At 40.0% G+C, this 19899-nt stretch overlaps 1 protein-coding gene and 1 long non-coding RNA gene across 5 annotated transcripts in view; both read right to left on the bottom strand.

Annotated features, from left to right (window-relative positions):
- The window catches only part of kcnc1a (potassium voltage-gated channel, Shaw-related subfamily, member 1a), a 301862-nt gene that overhangs the window by 53650 nt on the left and 228313 nt on the right, over window positions 1-19899 (bottom strand). For all 4 annotated transcript variants that reach the window (XM_064335692.1, XM_064335690.1, XM_064335691.1 and 1 more), the window contains exon 2: window positions 12478-13411. In XM_064335692.1, coding sequence (XP_064191762.1) covers window positions 12478-13411 — 934 coding nt within the window. The remainder of the gene's footprint in view (window positions 1-12477; window positions 13412-19899) is intronic.
- Window positions 15235-18642, bottom strand: LOC135255013 (uncharacterized). The gene is made up of 2 exons (XR_010330033.1): window positions 16530-18642; window positions 15235-16178 (listed from the first exon to the last, which is right to left on the bottom strand). It is a non-coding gene; the product is annotated as an uncharacterized LOC135255013 (long non-coding RNA).

The raw sequence follows: 19899 nt of genomic DNA on the forward strand, positions 1-19899 counted from the left end.
GCTAAATGTCTTGCATAATTTTGGTATTTCAAGCTCTCGGTCATCTCCCACTTTCTTAAGTTTCGATTGTGTCAGATTTTTTGGGATGGTCGTTCAGTCACTGTGGGCATGAGCATGGTATCACCTAGAAACGTGAGAAGACTTTTGCGGTAGCATACATCGATTTAGCCAGGGGGAGACAAGGAGTCGAGTTTGAGGCTGCTTTGCTCGTCTCCACAAATATTGGGACACTGGAGGGAGGGAGGACACAAAAATTGGTTTCCAGGGCATGGAGGAGACAAGGTCATAGTGGAGGCAAGAAGGATGTATTTTTCGAGTATTGGGACACACCTTGTGTGTTTGTTTTTATTTCTTTAAAGACACATTTGGTACACGTTGGAAGGTTTGAGTCTCTGAGCGCCTATTATCACTGACAATGTTACTGTAACTACATGAAGAGAGCTCAAAAAATCATGGAAAGCACTATAAATGGTAGCCACCACCAAAAAAATAAAAAAATAATGGAATCTGTGACACCTGCAACTTTTATGACAAACCCAGCCATAGAAATAATTTGTCTTCTGGGAGATATAAAAGATCACCTAGAACTATCACAGTATGCCTTTTGTCCTGTGCTGTACGTAATGCTGGATACAATCTTACGTGGCACCAGGAGATACAGTTGAGGCCAAAAGTTTACATACACCTAGGCTAAAGATATTCAAACTCAGTTTTTCACAACTCCGCACATTTCATGTTACCATGCATTTCTTTTTTGTAAAGTCAATTAGGGCATCTACTTTGTACACATCAGAGGTGATTTTAAAAAAATCGATTAGAGACAGTGAATTAAAGCTGAAATAAATCTATCAGAATTCCAGTGGGTCAAAAGCTTACATACACCAAGTTGACTGTCTCTTTAGACCAGGGGTCTCCAACATGTCACTCGCGAGCTACCAGTTGATCACTACCCGTTTCTGAGTGGCTCGCTAAAGGTTCAAAGAATATGTACATAAATTTGATAACACAAAGTCACTCGGTAAACCTGTTTAAATTTCTATCCAATCAAATTCACAGACCCTTCTGACACAAAATGATTATTTGCCAATCATCTGTCAATTAAACGAGTTACGCTGCTGTCAGGTTTGGTTAAGTTAGCCGTTTTCATTATGAAAATCATCATGTGACCATATGATCTGACAGTCTGTGACCATAGTCAGTGGGAAACCCTGAAAAGTGCCAAACTCTCAGTGCTGTATAGGTATGGGGCCGTAACTTGTTGGGATGGCTTACCTGATATCTTACCTACAGGTAGAAACTAAAATCCATCAAGCCTGTAGTCTGCACAGTAAATAATTGTACCTGGGAAGCCAAATTAAAGCTACAGAACTGCTTTGACTTCACTGACTTGGCTGCATTTAGGCATTGGGGGTAGGTTTAGGTAGGTAAGAACGGAAGGTATGCAGACACTGTGATGTCATATACCAGTTTTCATGAGGATGGCTGTATTTCCATTAGTGCCATTAGTGGTTAAACTCAACAATGATTAGCCCTGGTTCACTGCAGAATCCATCCATCCATTATCTATACCCTCTTATCCTTAGCAGGTTCGCAGGGGGTGCTGGCTTACAGTGCCATACAGCCACTACAGATGATTCAGAATGCCGCTGCCCGGCTCATCTACAACCTCCCCAAATTCTCCCACGTCACTCCTCTGCTGCGATCACTTCACTGGCTACCGGTCGCTGCCAGGATCCGATTCAAAGCCCTGACCCTTGCCTACACTGCCGCCAACAGGACAGCCCCCATCTACTTGCAGGACATGACTCAATTCTATGTGCCTGCTCGACCACTCCGCTCTGCAGCAGCAGGGCGTCTTGTAACCCCTCCCACCCGCCCAAAGGGATCACAGAGCTTCTCCACCCTAGCTCTCCAGTGGTGGAACGAACTCCCCGTCCCTCTCCGAACCTCCCCCTCACTATCCATCTTCCGCCGTGGCCTGAAGACTCATCTCTTCAGACTATACCTAGAATAACCACCACCATGCTGTGTATATATATATATTAAAAAAAAAAAAAAAAAAAAAAAAACCCTTTTTCCTTGTCACTTGTTACATGTTGCCCCATCCCTACACTTCTTGGTAAATTGTATTTGTCCTAATACTCTAGCTTAATCTTCTGCCTAGTTTGGCTTTGCAGATGTTAGACCAGGATAGTGTTCATTGTTCTCAGCTAGAAATAGCTGTACAAAATAAGTAATTGTACCTTACTGAACCCGTGTTCAGCAGTTGTCTACGATCATGAAAATGCACTTCTTGTACGTCGCTTTGGATAAAAGCGTCTGCCAAATGAATGTAATGTAATGTAATGCTGGAGCCTATCCCAGCGTACATTGGGCGAGAGGCAGGAATACACCCTGGACAGGCCGCCAATCTATCGCAGAGCACATCACTGCAGAATAATAATAAATAATAATAAACTTTATTTGTAAAGCACCTTTCTTACATGAAAATGCAGCTCAAAGTGCTATACAATATAGCACTAAAGGAAACTATTAATTAATAAAATGAAATGTTGAAAATAAATAAAATAGAAAAAATAGAAATAATAACAAACAATACTAAGTATATTAAAAATAGACTAGATAAATAAATAGGTAAATTACATAAAATGCAAGACAAGTGAAAAGGAACAGAAAATTGTAACAGGACATCATATAAAATTTCTAATAAATGTATGAGATATAAGCTGCTTTTCAAAAATGCCAACCAAGCTTGCCTCAGAATCAATTCTGAAAGACAAAGCCAGAAAATGTAGACACGACAGGAGTTGTGCGCTCTCTCTTGGTTTTAGTTCAAATTCTGGCTGCAGCATTATGAATAATTTGTAGTTTCTCAATTGTATTCTTGAACAGACTAGTTAAGAGATCATTACAAAATTGAAGGTGACTTTATGTAAAAGCATGTATCAACTTTTATGTTTTTTGCTGTGTTAAAAAGGGTCTCAATTAAGCTATATTTCTTCAATGAAAAAAGCAGACTTGGTCATTTTAGTCTGAATCAAATTGCTTCCCAGATTTTTAACTACTGATTTTGTCTGTAGAGCCAGACTGCCCAGCCTAGTAAAAATGTTATCTCTTTTTGATATGGGGCCAACTAAAATATCTTGGTGTTAGGGTTCCCATTTCATAAAATTCTTGGCCATCCACTCACTGCTGGCAGACAAGCAAGTAGTCTATGCACTAAGAGCACTGGGGTCATATGGCTCCAAAGATGTACACAGCTGTATGTCATCTGCATTAAAATGAAAATTGACATTATGTTGATGGATAATATTACCCAGTGGGAACATTTGCACTGAGAACAGAAGTGGCCCAAGAATACTGCCCTGTGGAATTCCATTGGTAATATTCAACTTCTTTGAAATGTGATCACCTGTGCTAACAAATAATTATCTACCTGTAACATAGGTACAGAACCAGTTTAGAACCCTGCCAGAAAGACCAACCTAGTTTTCAAGAAGACAAACGAATATATTGTGGTCTACTGTGTCAACTGAGGTCCAATAGAATAAGAACTGACACATTATCAGCATCATCACTTAGTCTGAGGTAATTTACTACTTTCACTAGTGCTGTCTCAGTACTACAGTCTGTTTGAAAGCCTGAGTGGAATATTTTTAGAATTCTGTTTTCATCAACATGGTCATTGACTTGTTTAAAAATGACTTTTTTCAAAAAATTTACTCTGGAAGGGTAGGGTAGATATGGCTCTATAGTTAAGAAAAGAGTTGTCTAAGTAGTGTTCCTTAAGTAACGGTTTCACAATAGCAGTTTTAAATGTATTGGGAAAGATTCCTGAGTCTAAAAAGATATTTATATTTATTGAGTGTTAGCTGATACAGAAGCATAGATATCTCTAAAGAATGTTGTGGGGACAGGGTCAAGGGAGAAAGTAGCTTGCTTCATCTGTGAGAAAGCTTTGCTGAGCTCATTCTCACTGAACTTGGTAAAAGTGTTCATAATGATTGGGGGCGAGTTTATTGGGAAGTTAGATTTTCCCTTTCTGTGGGTACTTACTATGCCAGATCTAATATTTATAATTTTGTCATTAAAGTGTGTTGCAAATTCCTTGTATTTTGCAACAGAAGTCTAACTGATTAAGGCAGTTAAGTAGACAATAAATTGTAGAAAACAGAATCAGCGTTATTGCCCATTTTTGAAAATAATCACGGAAAAGTGGGCTTGCCTTTCAATTCATACAGCCTTATTGTTGGTCGCACTGTGCAATGCTCCTTAAGGGCAGATTATGCTGGATTTTTTTACTTGAAAATATTATAAAATAACCATGCTAAGGCATATCTATGATGCACTGGAAAATCTGTCTTTACTTAGTTCCACCAAATTCCTGCACCTTTGACCTGTATTTGTTATTCTAAAATGTGTTTGGGATGTTTCTGGGCATGGCACTGTTTTCTGTGTGGGGATGGGTGGGCGTGGCTACAGAGCCTGTGGTTTGGGATCAGATTCCAGAAGTGCTTGTTGGTTTTTAGCTGCTTTTAGCTTGCTACTTTTGTTAGGCAGCGAGATTCTTGAGGTTGGGGAGCTTTTGTATTGAATTCTTTTGGGAACTGCAGTTACTTAGTAATTCACCAGATTTTTTTCAATTCGGAACTGAATTGCATGCTATAGCTACGTGTAGCCAACTCCGCTAACAAAGCTAACAAAGTTTCAAACAAAGATGCCCTGTCCTCATCAGGGTTCACTGATTATAAAACTCTGTCTACCTCTATACCTTAGGAATATAACAATAGAATATTACATTATATTTTATTTGGCAGCAGCTTTATCCGAAATCATGCACAAAAACTGCATACCTAAGGAGACTGGAACAACTGCAAAACACAGGTCAGATAAGGTAGCTACAATTTGCAAAAAGGACCAGTTATCCATGGCCATAACCATATACAAATTATGTTGTATTTGAGGAAATAAAGAGGTTAATAATTGAATAGGATATGGATAACTTTGTGAAGTGTATTAGCTAGCAATAGTGTACCTATGGCCTGCTAATATTACTTATCCCACACACAATTATGTGTTTACATTTCAGTTCTAGCTAAATGCCCAGAATAGCTAAATAGCTCCGAATGAGGAAACACACAAAATAGCTGCACAACGGAGTAGCATACGATGTTCTCACACATTAAGGGGTGCACATTAAGGGGTGTAAAAGATTGTTATAACACTGCCTAATTACTGTTACCATATATAGAATGATTCATGTTGCTAAAAATGCGATTTTCAATATCTCTGATGACCTCAAGGGATGTGTGCTCTCTGTACTACTCTTCTCTCTACACTAATGGCCTATGTGGAGCCATTTGTAAAGCTCCTAAAGTTCGCAAATTATATATTGATCGGCTTTGTCTGAAATGGTGATGTTGATGAAATGGTGAAATGGGTAAGTTGAGCAGCTGATTTCCTGAACTGAATGTGCTCAAGACAATGGAGATGATTGTGCACCTCAGAAGGAGCCCACAGTCACAGTCCCCTCTCACCATTCACAGCACTAAAGTAAAGGTTGTGGAAAACTTCAAATTTCTGGGAACCATCTCCCAGGACCTGAAGTGGAAGTTCAACATAGACTCCATTGTGAAAAAGGCTCAGCAAAGGCTATATTTCCCATGACAGCAGAGGAAGTTCAACTTGCTAGAGATGATGATGGTCCAGTTTTACGCTGGCAACATGGAGTCTGTCCTCACCATCTCCATAACCGTCTGGTTCAGCTCAGCCACAAAACAGAACAAGCACAGGTTGCAGCATATCGTCTTGACTGCAAACAAGTCTGCAACCTGCCTACCCTCCAGGACCTGTTCACTTTCAGAACCAGGAAGCCAGTGGGCAACATCAGGGAGGGGACCCCTCACACTCTGGAAACCACATATTTTTGATGGTGCTTCAGATCAATGGGTGGCAAAAACTCCACATATGTGGATTAGTTTCTTCCCCCATGCCATTGCACTCATGAATAGCTCCATCATATAATAGAATAGTAATATGTGTAAGAGAGAATGATTTTATTTGTGAGAGAATGATTGTCTGTGTGACAGAGAATAGTAGCATATGTGAGAGACAATGATTGGGTGTGTGAGAGAGAATAGTATTGTGTGTGTGAGAGGTGTTTGAGTGAGGAGCCGTACAATTTGATGTATTGAGGGTGCTTGGAGATCACACAAGGATCTTGCCTTTCTTTTTATTCACCAGATCAGCCTTTCTTTCAATTATCCAGCAATTAGAAGTGTCAGGTAGTAGAGAGTAAATGCATTGGAAGCAGTGTACGTTTGTTTATGTTAAATTACTAATTAGTAAAACAAATGAACGCGAAGCCAAAATCTGTTTAGGACATATGATTTTTAATTATAAAATGAGGATTTTAACTACTTCAGTTCTTGCAGAATGCTGCATTTGAGGTTTCAGAGTTGCAGAACATGACTTATGGTCGAAATCATAAAAAAGAGAAACGCAAACCCAAAAGCTGTTTTGCAAACTTGAATTGAATGCAATCCAAATGTTCTATGTTAAAATCATTTGTTATATTAACCAAACACAACATTCGTGTTCTTAGAGTTGCAAAACACAATTTGCGCGTCTTTTTGTGGTTGGAAACCATGGTTTGTGGTTTTATTATTATTATTATAATCATGAATGATTTTAATATTAACAAGACCAGGTCAAAACCTAGTACATGGCTGGACCGTGTACGGGTGTGCGAAAACTAGGCCGACTAATGGTGTAACTTCATCACTCAGTCACTCAGTCACAGACATTCACGTTTATAGGACTGGCCACACTGTTGCGGTCCAGCCAAAAACTTGGATTCAAAGCCATTTGTAGGCTTATAAATCAGGTTTGGGTCTGTGTGACAGAGTTTAGTTGAAAACTTTGGTCTGCAAACCGGTGTAATGACCATCCAAAACTTCCGAAAACCACAGAAATCATGAAAAAGGAACATTTGCGACTTCTGCGACAAACACCCAGCCTTACTGATTGGTAGCCTACATCCCAATCACATCATGAAATCCCTGTCTTGATTATTCTCATTTTGAAATATTTTTTCTCATCATCATGCTATATTGTTGGGGGGTTATTTGGCCTGTTTTATAACCCCCCCTCCCCTCCCGTATGTTACACCCTTGTACTAGCTTGATTATGCTCGAGGTGCTGAGAGGGGTCAGGCCTTGTCTGTGAAAAAGCTAAAAACCAATAAGGAACTGATCATTTAAACTGCCTTCCATTTCAATGAAACTGCCTTCCGTTTTTCAGTCAAACTCTCTCATACATAGTTCTATTCTCTCGCACACATACAATCATTCTCTCTCACACAGATAAAAATTCTCTCACACATACTACTCTCTCATACATAGTACTATTCTCTCGCACACATACAATTATTCTCTCTCACACAGATAAAATTCTCTCACACATATTACTCTCTCATACATAGTACTATTCTCTCGCACACATACAATTATTCTCTCTCACACAATCAGTCTCTGTCACACATACTACTATTCTATCTCACACATAATACTATTTTCTCTCACATACAATCATTCTCTCTCACAAATACCACTATTCTCTATGATGGTGTGTGTGAGAGAGTATACTGGTTTGTGTGAGTAGAAGTATGACTTATGACCTAAACAGCCTCTCATAGAATGCCTTGTTTTGTGCTCTGTATTGCTGCATTAAGTGTTACACTTCTCAGAAAAAAATATTTTTGGAAGATTATCCAATTCAATGCTTTGGTGACATTCAAGTTGGGGCTGATTGCCTGTTAAATTAAAGTGGCAGACAGTGGTGCTCCTTTACCTGTTATTTTGCACGAATGTGCCACTGCATTTTGTATGTGTGTGTTAGTATGTATGAGAGGGAGACAGAATGTATCAGTGCTGCAGAGTTTAAACTTGTGAATGGTTGCAGCTTATTACAGAGATGAAATCCTATTGCACCACTGTTCCAATGCTGTTGTCATGGCAACAAGCCTGAACTCCAAAGCGATATGGCTGAATGAAAAATATAAGACATAAAATAAATACAAAAGAGGGTAGGTGATAAAACAGCATTTTCTCTCCACCCAGAGGACAGTAGATTTTAATATGTAAAACACAGCAGGCTCAATAGTCTAGATTTGTCCAGATTATGTCATTATTTAGTTTATGTTCTCCTATTCTCCTGCTGTGCTAATTTTGAGCTGTGACAATCGCTTAGAGATTCAGACTCTTGTTCTTGTTGTGTTGCCTCCCCCTGCTGTCTTAATGTCAGTATGAACTGATTTGCATCCAAAATTCCACTTTTGTCTATCATGTGACAGGGAGACTAAAATGTCTTCTGAACACTACAAAGTGCTGAACTAGGAATTCAAATTCCTATGTGAGAGCAGGGAAAAGAGGAAGCTAGACACATTTCAAATCATTTTGAGCAATTAGATCAGAATGGAGCTTGTAGCTATTCTGGTCCTTCAGGCAGATATGTGACTCCTGACTGTAAGTGGCCCTGACTGTCTGAGAGTATTGTACACACAGTCTTGTCCACTGAACAGTTCAGGAGACATTTTTTTAATTGTATTGTGAAAAATAAAAACAGCCAAAAGACCAAGCATGAGCTCTGAACATGTGGTGTTAAAATGTCTGCTGACAGCCGGCTGGCCACTCTTCCAAGGGATCATAATACCATTAAAGTATTTATACACACAAAGATGGTCCAACGGCCTTACAATATGGATCTAACCAGTATCAGTACGCAGTAGTAACGGACCAATTTAGAGCTTCAACAACAACAGTACAATAGCAAGAGGCAGCTGAACTCTGTCACTTCATAATAAAAATGCACTTCTTTTATAGGAGTGTTTTGACCCGGTCAGCAATCCAACCCTGGTTCTATGTTGTGCATGCCAATTCACCATAGGCCATTTTCTGGTAATTTGATACTGGGGCAAATACACTAATTGCAAATCGTGATTGATCACCTTTTTGTCTTATCCTCACATGCAAGGCATGACATTAACTTTTTGGCTCACCAGCCACTGTGGCTAGCGGTTTAACAAAGCCACTAGCAACTCAGCATTTTCACCAGCCAAACCACCCACGCCCCCTCCAAAAAAAGTTATAAATATAGGTAACTGGACAATGTAAGTGCATGCATTTGGGAATAGCATTTTATTTGAGCAGAGACGATTACAGCTATCCAACTTGAATAAACTGTTTGTGTGTGTGTGTGTTTGAATGAGTGAGTATAAAAATCTATTGAAAAAAGCTATCTGTAACAAAATATGTGCTTCAGGATAATTTAAATTAGAGAATCTGTGCACTGCCTATCTTTGCCATGAAGATGACTCTCCAAGTGTCAGTGTAGAGAAGGAAGAGTACATGTATCACAACTTTAAATAATGTTTATAAAATGTACACAAGGTTGCGATGCAAATAAAAATAATTTTATTACTTGCCTAGAGCTGAGGAGAACTGGTTATATCTGATAGTATTGAGCATTATGTGAATATATTGTGCTTATATTTATTTAATTACATCAACGTTGAGGCTCTGCTGATGCACTTTTATTTATTTCTTTACTTTTACTTTATTAAAAAAAAACAGTATTGGCAGTGTGGCCAGCTAACACCTATGCAGTCTTATGCACCATATGCCATTGGTTAAACCAAACACTGCAACAAACCTACTTTTTTCTTTTCTTCTTTTGCAGCACTAAATAAACTAAAGCGACTTCCATCTGTCCACGTCACAGAACTGTCTGTGGTCGATGTTCATGCTACTTTACCAAACCATTGTTGTTTTCTGTGTTTGGTGCTAGAGCCGTTGTCACGTCCATGTTTTCTTATTACATGTGGAGTGTCACTAAATGAATACGTTGAATCCGCAATGAGTATTGGAATACACATACTTGTATGCAGCACTGTGTTCAAATGTTGTTTTATACTGTCATGTTCACCTTATCTTGCTGAGGAAGTGAGAGCGAGAAGGTGAAGTGGATAGCCATTGGGATAAGCACATAGTGTGCTCCAAGTGCTCATGGGAGTTGTAGTTTCAGGAGAGGTAATGCTAGCCTGTGAGAGATGCAGGTGTCCATATACATGCCTTCAAGCTGTGAGTGGCAGATTTCTACATGCTCAGGGTGCTGCTGTCTGTCAGGGAACCACATTGATTCATCTTAATAATCTGGGATGCTGAGGCCACAGTCTTGAAAGCAATTATGGGTGACAAATAATACAAATAATATATAAGAATAATGGTAGAAATGTACATTTCCAGACAAAAGCTACAGTAAAACCAAAATAGCTTCACTGTCATAAAACCATAAAATAATACATGTGACATATGTTGATTTCTATTAGGAATACAGTGATGATAATAGGCCATTCGGGTAGCCTAGACATAATTTACCTACAGTCTAAAGAGCATCCAGCACTGTGATAAGCACTCTCTGCCTCTATGCTTCCATGTAGTAATCAATCATAATAAAAGGCATATCCATTAATTGGATAATCAGCATGTAAGCCTAATGCACAACATTGCCAATAGCATCCATTCTCTTTGTAGAATATGTTGTCTTCAAATTCCTCAACTGTTTTACAACAAATGCAGTGCTCTTCCCATGCATCACACTAAAAAATAAAACAGATAGGCAAAATGCAAACACCCCTTTTAAAAAAGATCTAAATGATGTCATACTGAACAAGTTACTTAGCTTCGGGGGATCAACTAAATGCTGAAAGTACTATGTATTTTGATAGAAAGTCAAAAGGAAAAATCAGGAAATCAGCACACATTGTAAAAAAACTTGACCAGATAATGAAACAACACAACATCAAATAAAAACAGATAACTAAGTTACCAAAATGATGATAAATAAATTGATTTGAAAAACCAAATAAAATATGCCGATCCCTAGTTTTGATGGTGCCAATATTTATTTTTCATTTGGGGGTCCAATGTGATTGATGGACAAAACTATAGATAGCTAGTATCCATTTACTTTGCAGTCGTAAGATCTCAAATCAGTCACTGAACTTAAATTCAAATAATACAAATATGGGCAATGCACATATTTGTATTATTTACAGAATTAAAATACTGGGACAAATTAAGGACATAATTATTTTGAGTATAACAAAATACAAACAAATTAACCTGTGAACTCACCAACAAATTTGCAATTAGTATCTGGGTGGTCGCACATAACTACCCATTGCTGGAATGTCCCAAATGTTTTATGTACTGTTTTCACTCTATATGCAACATTATTGCCTCTATATCCAGAGCAGGCAATGATGCATCAAATTTTTCTTTTTTTTAAATTTCTCTTTCTTTTTTCCAGTGTTTGCTGTGAACATGTGACTAATCATTTTGAGTGTGTGGGGAAAAAAAACCTAATGAAAAAAGTCTACTGCAATATATCAGGAAATGTGACAGAAAAGCAGAAAAGGGGGATGAGAATTAGGTGATTTGATTGTCTTGATTTTAAGAATTTCAAAAGATTAAGTTTTAAATGTTAAAATATAATAAAAGATAAAATAGATATTCTTATAGTGTCAATAGCCATTATTTAGTCCTTTGACTCTTTGTTGTGATTATGCAGGTAACTGTGATCATTTTTAATGATTCTTCACCAGTGACAGCATCTTTCTGCCCAAAGAATAAATAGTGGGTTATGCCATTTGCAAAAAACTCCAGATCTTATACACTAACTCTCTATGTTGATTTTAAAATAAACAAATAAAATTAATTAATTAATGATACATCTACGCACAGGACTATAATGACTGTCTCTTCCGCTTCACAGGAGAGTCAATACAGAAATGCTTCATCATGAACAAGATGCATAAATTGTTTGAAACCCAGCCTATCTTTAGGTAGTCTGCACTACTGGCTCCCTAACAAGCTGTGAACAATACAAGGGGACTCATTGACTGAAATGTGAAAACGGGAACATTTGTAAGGGAAGGAATGAGATAGTTTAAAGACAGTATCAGCCAGACTTGTAAGGGTGTGCTATGTATTTTTAAAGGAGAACAGGAAAGCTGTAGGTGAAATTTTAGAGGGGCGTGGGTCACAGAGGTATGCCATTGGATGAATGTGCTGCAATGTTCCTCCAGTGGAACAATGATTATGTGGCTTGCTCACATAGGCAGGGTTGGAGGGAGAGGTGTGGCGGGCAGTGTTAGATGCAGGAGAGAGGAGAGCCTGGAAGGAGGTTAATGAGGTGAAGTGTGTGGGTGTGAAGGGGATCATACAGGTGTTGTGTAGATCGTGGTGTGTAATGGCTCCTGGGAAGGGGGTGTTATTGGTGATTAGTGGATTGGAAGGAGGGGGAGATTGGGCAGCTCAGGAGAGGAGGAGAGAAGGAGGGTGGTTTGATAGTTAAGTCATTTGTAAAGATTCTGTTTTTATAATCAGATGGACATGCCTCTCAGAGGTTTCCTACCTGCTCTGTTTATTTCTAATATCTCTTCTTGTGCCAGGGGGCACGTGTCGCTCTGTGTGCTGTGATGTGGCGAGTTTACACCCGACTTACAGTAATTAGGGGAGCCAAGCTGAGGGGCCCGTGGGATATGCTTGTTTTTTTTCTTTGGTAGCTTCTGTTTAGCCATTGCCAATGAGTAGTACATTCCAAAGTTGTTAACAATGACAGGAACAGGCATGGCAATGGTCAACACTCCGGCAAGGGCACACAGGGCACCCACCAGCATTCCTGACCACGTCTGGGGGTACATGTCCCCATAGCCTAGAGTGGTCATGGTCACCACAGCCCACCAGAACCCAATGGGGATGTTCTTGAAGTGCGTGTGCTCACTGGCTCGTGGATCATTAGGCTTGGCCCCAATACGCTCAGCATAGTAAATCATGGTGGCGAAAATGAGCACTCCCAGGGCCAGGAAGATGATGAGAAGCAAGAACTCATTGGTGCTGGCCCGCAGGGTGTGGCCCAACACTCGTAGGCCCACAAAGTGGCGCGTAAGCTTGAAGATGCGTAGAATACGCACAAATCGCACAACACGCAGGAACCCCAACACATCCTTGGCAGCTTTGGAAGACAGGCCACTCAGTCCCACCTCCAGGTAGAAGGGCAGGATAGCCACAAAGTCAATAATGTTGAGGGTGTTTCGGATAAACTCCAACTTGTCTGGACAAAAGGTGATGCGCATGAGGAACTCGAAGGTGAACCACACCACACACACTCCCTCAATGTAGGTTAGGTAAACCACTGTCTCAGTCTCCTGGAATACACGGTCGACTGTGCCGTTTTCCACCACATCCGTCTCTGTACGATTGGTGATCGGATTGAAGGCCTCGTGCGTCTCCAGGCAGAATGTGGTGATGGACACCAGGATGAAGAAGAGTGATGCAAATGCCACCCACTGGGAAACAGAGAGAGAGACAGAGAGAGAGAACAATGTTAGCAACGGGGGATACAGTTCATTCACCATATGTAGGTCAGAGCTTTTCTTAGGGTGGGTCACATAAATCACCATTAACCTGGACAATTAACCAGAACAGTCACTTTTTGTAGATGTTCGTGCTTCAAAGTGCTTGAAGAGACCATCTGAGCTGACAGGATCTGCAGCATTGTGGATGCAGGGGTTCCAGTCTTCAGTACACCAGTGATTAACCAGGACAACAACCCAGAAATGCCTTTGCAAAAGGTAATCAGCGGCAACTCCTTGAGTACATCAACACAAATAAATATTTACTTGTTGTTTCAGCCAGGAATTGTGCCTTGATCAAGGTTACCTGTGTCATATCTGTTTATTTAACCTGGTAATATTAAGGACACACCCAGTTCCATATCCATTCCTGAATAATTATTATACAGATTGCTACATACAAAGGCCCTAGAGAACATTTTCTGGATAACATTACAAACACATTTCTGTATGTTTGCCTTGTTACTTCATGAGTTTCTGACAAAACATTTATAATTGTACCTCACATGAACGTGCCCCTGATGGGATTTGTGATGCCAAGGCCTCAGCTGAACCACAGTACCACTCACTTTAACAGCATTCAATATCCAAGTATTTTCTGCAAGTAAACAAGTAATAAATACAATAATCATAAATGGCCACACAAAAGCTGCTCCATGCACACAAAGTTTTCTGTGCACAGAATAGCCATCTCCTTCACAGAATTGCCAGCACACTCTGAAAAACTTCTCTGAAAACCACGTAAAGTGCTCTGAGAGATGGATAATAGATGTCTGAGAACTGCCTACTGGCCAGGAAGAGATTCTATTCAGACTACATATTGTAGGTAAATCAAGATATTACCTAAAACAGGTAAAATGACCGTTGTCCCAGGAAGAAGCAGATCAAAGTTTGTAGTAAAAACAGGAAGATTTATTACGCAGCCGGCTACGGGAACAACTCAGAGAGAATGTTCTAAATAGTATTGGTGGGTGATTAGATTTATACAGTTTCCAGTAGATTGGTATTTGCATATAGTGGAATTCTATTGTTGAAAGGGAGCACTGCCTCTGATTGGAGATAATGGGCCGTGCTTCCTTCTGATTGGACCATTCAAATCCATAATGGTCATGGGGGGGCCCATTGGAAATTCCCAGGAGGGGAAACCTCGAAACCGACAGGAATGGAGGCCCATATATGGTCATGGGGTGGCCCTTCCTCCGGGACTTAGAATACACAAAACTGTCTGTTTCCCAACAGTCCCTCCTTTTTGACCCAACATAAAGCATATGGTGAGGTCAACTTGGTTGGCTTACAGGAAATCAGAACAGTATTGTCAATTGGTCAGTTACACCTCCTACATGTAGAACCCAGGCCTAAAATCCCCTTGTGGCACGCCTATGGCAACCGTGGCAAGGAAAAACTTCCAGATTTTAATATGAAGAAATCTTGAGCAGAACCCGGCTCACAAAGGGGAAACCCATCTGCTGCTGGCCGGCACTGGGCAGACAAATACTGGGTTGACCAATATTCTAAAAGTGTAGTAAGCATGATATATGAGAACTCACTGATAAGAGTAAGGCCGGCTGAATAATGTAAGAGTGAAAGAAAACAAAAGAAAGAATTCTGCAAGCGTCGTGTACAAGGCCTATTACCAGGTACAGGCACCTCTACTTACAATGTGACAATACACACAAATACTACCTTCATACATTACATTACATTACCTTCTAGCCATTGGGTCACATTTGTTGCCTTTTAGCTGCATTTGTTATTAGGGTTTAACACCCAGCTATCAAGTGCTGGAACAGAGGTGTTTACTGGTGACATCAGGAGTGATTAGAATAGAGATAGTGGTAGAGGTGTCAGTTGGATTAGTGCAGTAGGAAATGTTAGGCATTGAGTAGTTTGGTTAGAAAGTAGTCCTCCTTTTGTCACCAATATTGTGCCATTCGCTATGGACCCAGTGGCTACCTTTCACATTCAGAGTATATACAACATTACAACAAAACAAAAAGTATAACATTACAACAGAACACCAAAAATGTACAACATTAAAAATGACTTTTGTGAGGCCATCATCCAGATCCAACTTCCGCCTGCCGCGTTGGTGCACATCTTGTCCTGGAAATATGTGTCTGAATGGAGAGATAGATAGCCCCCAGGGGCTATAAGGGTAGACGGGGATTATTGTGCCCCATGTTGGGTCTCACCCTTGTATTTTCCTAACTATTTAATGCGGAACCACACCGGAGTTCCAGTCACTGGAAGCAGTTGATGGAATCGTGAACCTGTGTGGTCCAGACCAAATTTGGATAAAATGTCATCCGATTATGTTTTTCACCAGGATCCAGGTTCAACCAGGCATGTTTCTTTGTCCTCAGCTGGGTCAGGTCCAGTTCTGTGATCCTGTGAAAGACACTTGGGACACAAGCCTGCAATATTCACTCAAACGGTCACTCATTACATGCAATTCCCCACCAAAATCACCAGGAGTCCTCATGTGTCGACCTGTAAGGATCAAAGGGTGGAAGCAAATGTTAATTACTGGGTGTTAATTACTCGGTCCCGCTTTCACGGAGAGGAGCACCGCTGGTGGCTATGTCACCCAGTCTTATCCTAAAATGGAGAACAAATGATTAGTCAGTTTGAATTGATTAGTTGGTTTCTTGTACCAATCCCCCATGTTGTATTGGGGGTTCCTGCACTAGTCAGGAATCTCCTATTCACCCACAAGCTCAAATATCACCAGTCATTTAAAATCCTTCCTCAATTCTCCACATACAAGTACTTTCAAACACGTTTCCGCCAAATCCCTACTTGCAATTTCCCTGTAAATCTCACTGGCTTTCCAGTGCCTAACTTCCTGCTATGTTTGAGCAAGGTCCTCAGCGTCTCCCACAGTACTGCAGTAAAGGCAGTATACTACCTTGCACCAAAACCCTTCTCTTCTGTTCAATACTTCCGTATTTTATTTCCATCTTTCACACGTACTCGAACCTTCCAATGCTAAATACTAGTTCCTCCATCTCTGGTGTATTTACACGGCCTCGTTTGCAACCCCACAGATCACCCACAGGTACATTCACGGTATTAACGGTATTAAGTCTCATGCAAGATGCTACTTTGAGAAGTAAAAACAATCTATTACCTGAGTGTCAGCTTGAAGCCAACAGTGCTCAGCGTGAATTTTATATGAGAAACAGTGGAAAGGATGGCGTTAGGATCTGCCACTAGGGGTCAATCATATTTGTGCTACCTTTTTAAAAAAATGTATTTATTTATTTATTGTTACTCCCTTATCTTGGGCTCATAAATTAAGAATATTTAGGGGCTTATGGTGTCCACGTCCTTATGCTATTTCGTAAAATATATATGCAGCCCATGCCCAATAGATCACTACGATCTCTCAAAGCTTAACCAATTTCTCCACAATGCTTTGTTTCTAAAAATGGGAAGACTACCATCAATTGCCACAGTCAGGAAATCACCACTGTCTCTACTCAATTCATTCCCTGAATTACCATAAGCTAAATACAGCAGCGTATCTCTAAAGGCCCATTCTCACCTTGTTCCCTAGCAGAGAACACATAGCAGCCTTCCTAACCTTCTTCACTTAACCTCTCTTTCATCATTTTTAGTCCCCACAATTGAAAAACTCTTCAGAGATCTGTAGATTAGTCATTATTAACAATAAACAGCTAGTACATGGGTATAAAATACTTGTCTGTAGCTACATCCCTGTGTGTAATAGAGTTGCTAAGGGCAAGTAAAGTATGTGTCTTGTACTTTATCATATTACACAGAATATAGGAGACATTTCTATGTGTGTTACTATTGTATCATAAATTCTTTTAACCTTACTCCATTATTTCAGGCTCATATAGTGTCCGCAGTCCGTAGGCTATTAGACCGGAACCTCAATCAGTTTATACTACTATCTATGATCATTCTATTATATTACTTAGGTTATATATTCTGTCGACTATATTGTGTGCACTTCATATAACAAACATACATTGCTGCATATTTTTTGGAATCAAATTTAATGCTTTTTAAGATCTTAAATGCCGAAAATCTTATTTAGGACATAAGACTTTTTAAGGATCCACATTATTCATCTAACTCTGTATCTAGATATAATAATATATAATTATAAATGCGCGTTACTGGCCAACACTTAACATACGATCACGAACAATACGAACACGAAACAATAAAGACTCAGAACAGTATCAAACGCAACAATAATGACCCAAAACAGTATCGAAAACACAACAATGACGTGATTCACGTCGGACACGAGTAAGCTTCTTAGGAAAAGCGGCTATAATAGCACCTAATACTCCAGGTACGGTACAACCTTTGTCCCCTGGACTGAGGGCCAAAGACTCAGCCTGCCTCAGCACAAACTCACAAAAACCTAAGTGAGAGACTACTCCCTTGTCTCTCACTCTAGGCCAAGGCGCAAAAACTCACTCTCCCCGGGACATAAAAACGCAGACAAGAGTACCCTTCGCAGGTATTTCTAAACCTACTACCCAAGATATGAAAATAGTTTGTCACATTGGACCGCGGGTTGAAATGTCAACCTGCCGCGGTAACGTACTCACAGATACTCAAGTTAGAGACACTCCCTTGTCTTTAACTCTGAGCCGGGGCGCAAAAACTCACTCTCCCCGGGACATGAAAACACAGACACGATATGCGCTTCTCAGGTCCACACGACCAAATAACCAGCCGTGAAAATAATTAGTCACTCTGGGCCGCGGGCCAAAAACTCAGCCTGCCGCAGCTACGCAACCACGTATTCACCTTTTTTGGCGTGAAAACTCACTCTCCTCAGGTTAGGATGAACTTCACCCTGTCACAATATAGCTATATTCCAAAACATATACAGCGCTGGTACATTCAAACATTAGCTGATACAAAATCAGTTAAAACATAACATCACAATAGACATTACAGGCATTTAGCAGACGCTCTTATCCAGAGCGACTTACACAACTTTTTTTACATAGCACTTTACATTGTATCCATTTATACAGCTGGATATATACTGAAGCAATGCAGGTTAAGTACCTTGCTCAAGGGTACAACGGCAGTGTCCTTACCCGGGAATCGAACCTGCGACCTTTCGGTTACAAGCGCAGTTCCTTACCCACTGTGCCACACTCCGTCCACACTCCGACACATTACAAAAAGACGCAGCTTTTAACTACAAACAATTAATTGCTTCTACACCGGTCAAGTTATAGTATAGGTTACGTACCACTGGGTGGAGCGTTCCAGACCTCCGTAAGTTTGCCTTCCAATCGCCTAACTATATGGTGGTAGAACAAAGTACTCACTCCTCCTGCATCGGTCGGGGAACCCACGGAGGTCTGGAAACGAATCCACCCTGCTCGCAGCGCCAATTTGTAGGTAAATCAAGATATTACCTAAAACAGGTAAAATGACCATTATCCCGGGAAGAAGCAGATCAAAAGTTTGTAGTAAAAACAGGAAGATTTATTATGCAGCCGGCTACGGGAACAACTCAGAGAGAAAGTTCAAAATAGTATTGGTGGGTGATTAGATTTATACAATTTCCAGTAGATTGGTATTTGCATATAGTGGAATTCTATTGTTGAAAGGGAGCACTGCCTCTGATTGGAGATAAGGGGCCGTGCTTCCTTCTGATTGGACCATTCAAATCCATAATGGTCATGGGGGGGCCCAGGAGGGGAAACCTCAAAACCGACAGGAATGGAGGCCCATATATGGTCATGGGGGTGGCCCTTCCTCCGGGACTTAGAATACACAAAACTGTCTGTTCCCCAACAATATCTATTACCAATATGTGTCGTTTGTGTTTAAACAGATTCCCACAGTCAGTTATGAATTATGCTGAGATATTTGAAATCATGAATACTATTTTTTAAAGTTGATTTACTCATGTATCAGACATGTTCAAGTTCCTCTGTTGCTGTGACGAAAACACATTATATGACATATACTGTATGTCTCTCCGGTTTCTTTGTTTTCGTTTTCATGCAAATATTCCATCGTTAATTTGAATTTGCTGGGTATTTACTCTGTATATGTACATACACAGCTCATTAAATGTGGAAGACTAGCTTTAGGAAGCGCAATGTGATAATGAACAATATTATGGCTTGGTAGCTATAACTATGACATAACTAGCTAGCTAAATACATCAGATGTTAACATAACATACACAATACTGTTTGACATAAGTAGCAAGCTAGATAGCTAGCTGGATGATATTAAAACAGTTATTTTGAAAGAATTTATTCTATAAATAAGTATAAGGATATGCAAAGGGTCATGGTAAATCCACATTGAAGGAAGGCATCCAAAGAAACAAAGCCAGTTTTTTGGTCCAGCTGTTATGTGTGCAAGCATTTTTTGTGTGTGCAGAGATGTTTGTGTGTGTGGAG

The sequence above is a fragment of the Anguilla rostrata genome, chromosome 5 (assembly GCF_018555375.3).
Source record: "Anguilla rostrata isolate EN2019 chromosome 5, ASM1855537v3, whole genome shotgun sequence".
Taxonomy (NCBI): domain Eukaryota; kingdom Metazoa; phylum Chordata; class Actinopteri; order Anguilliformes; family Anguillidae; genus Anguilla; species Anguilla rostrata.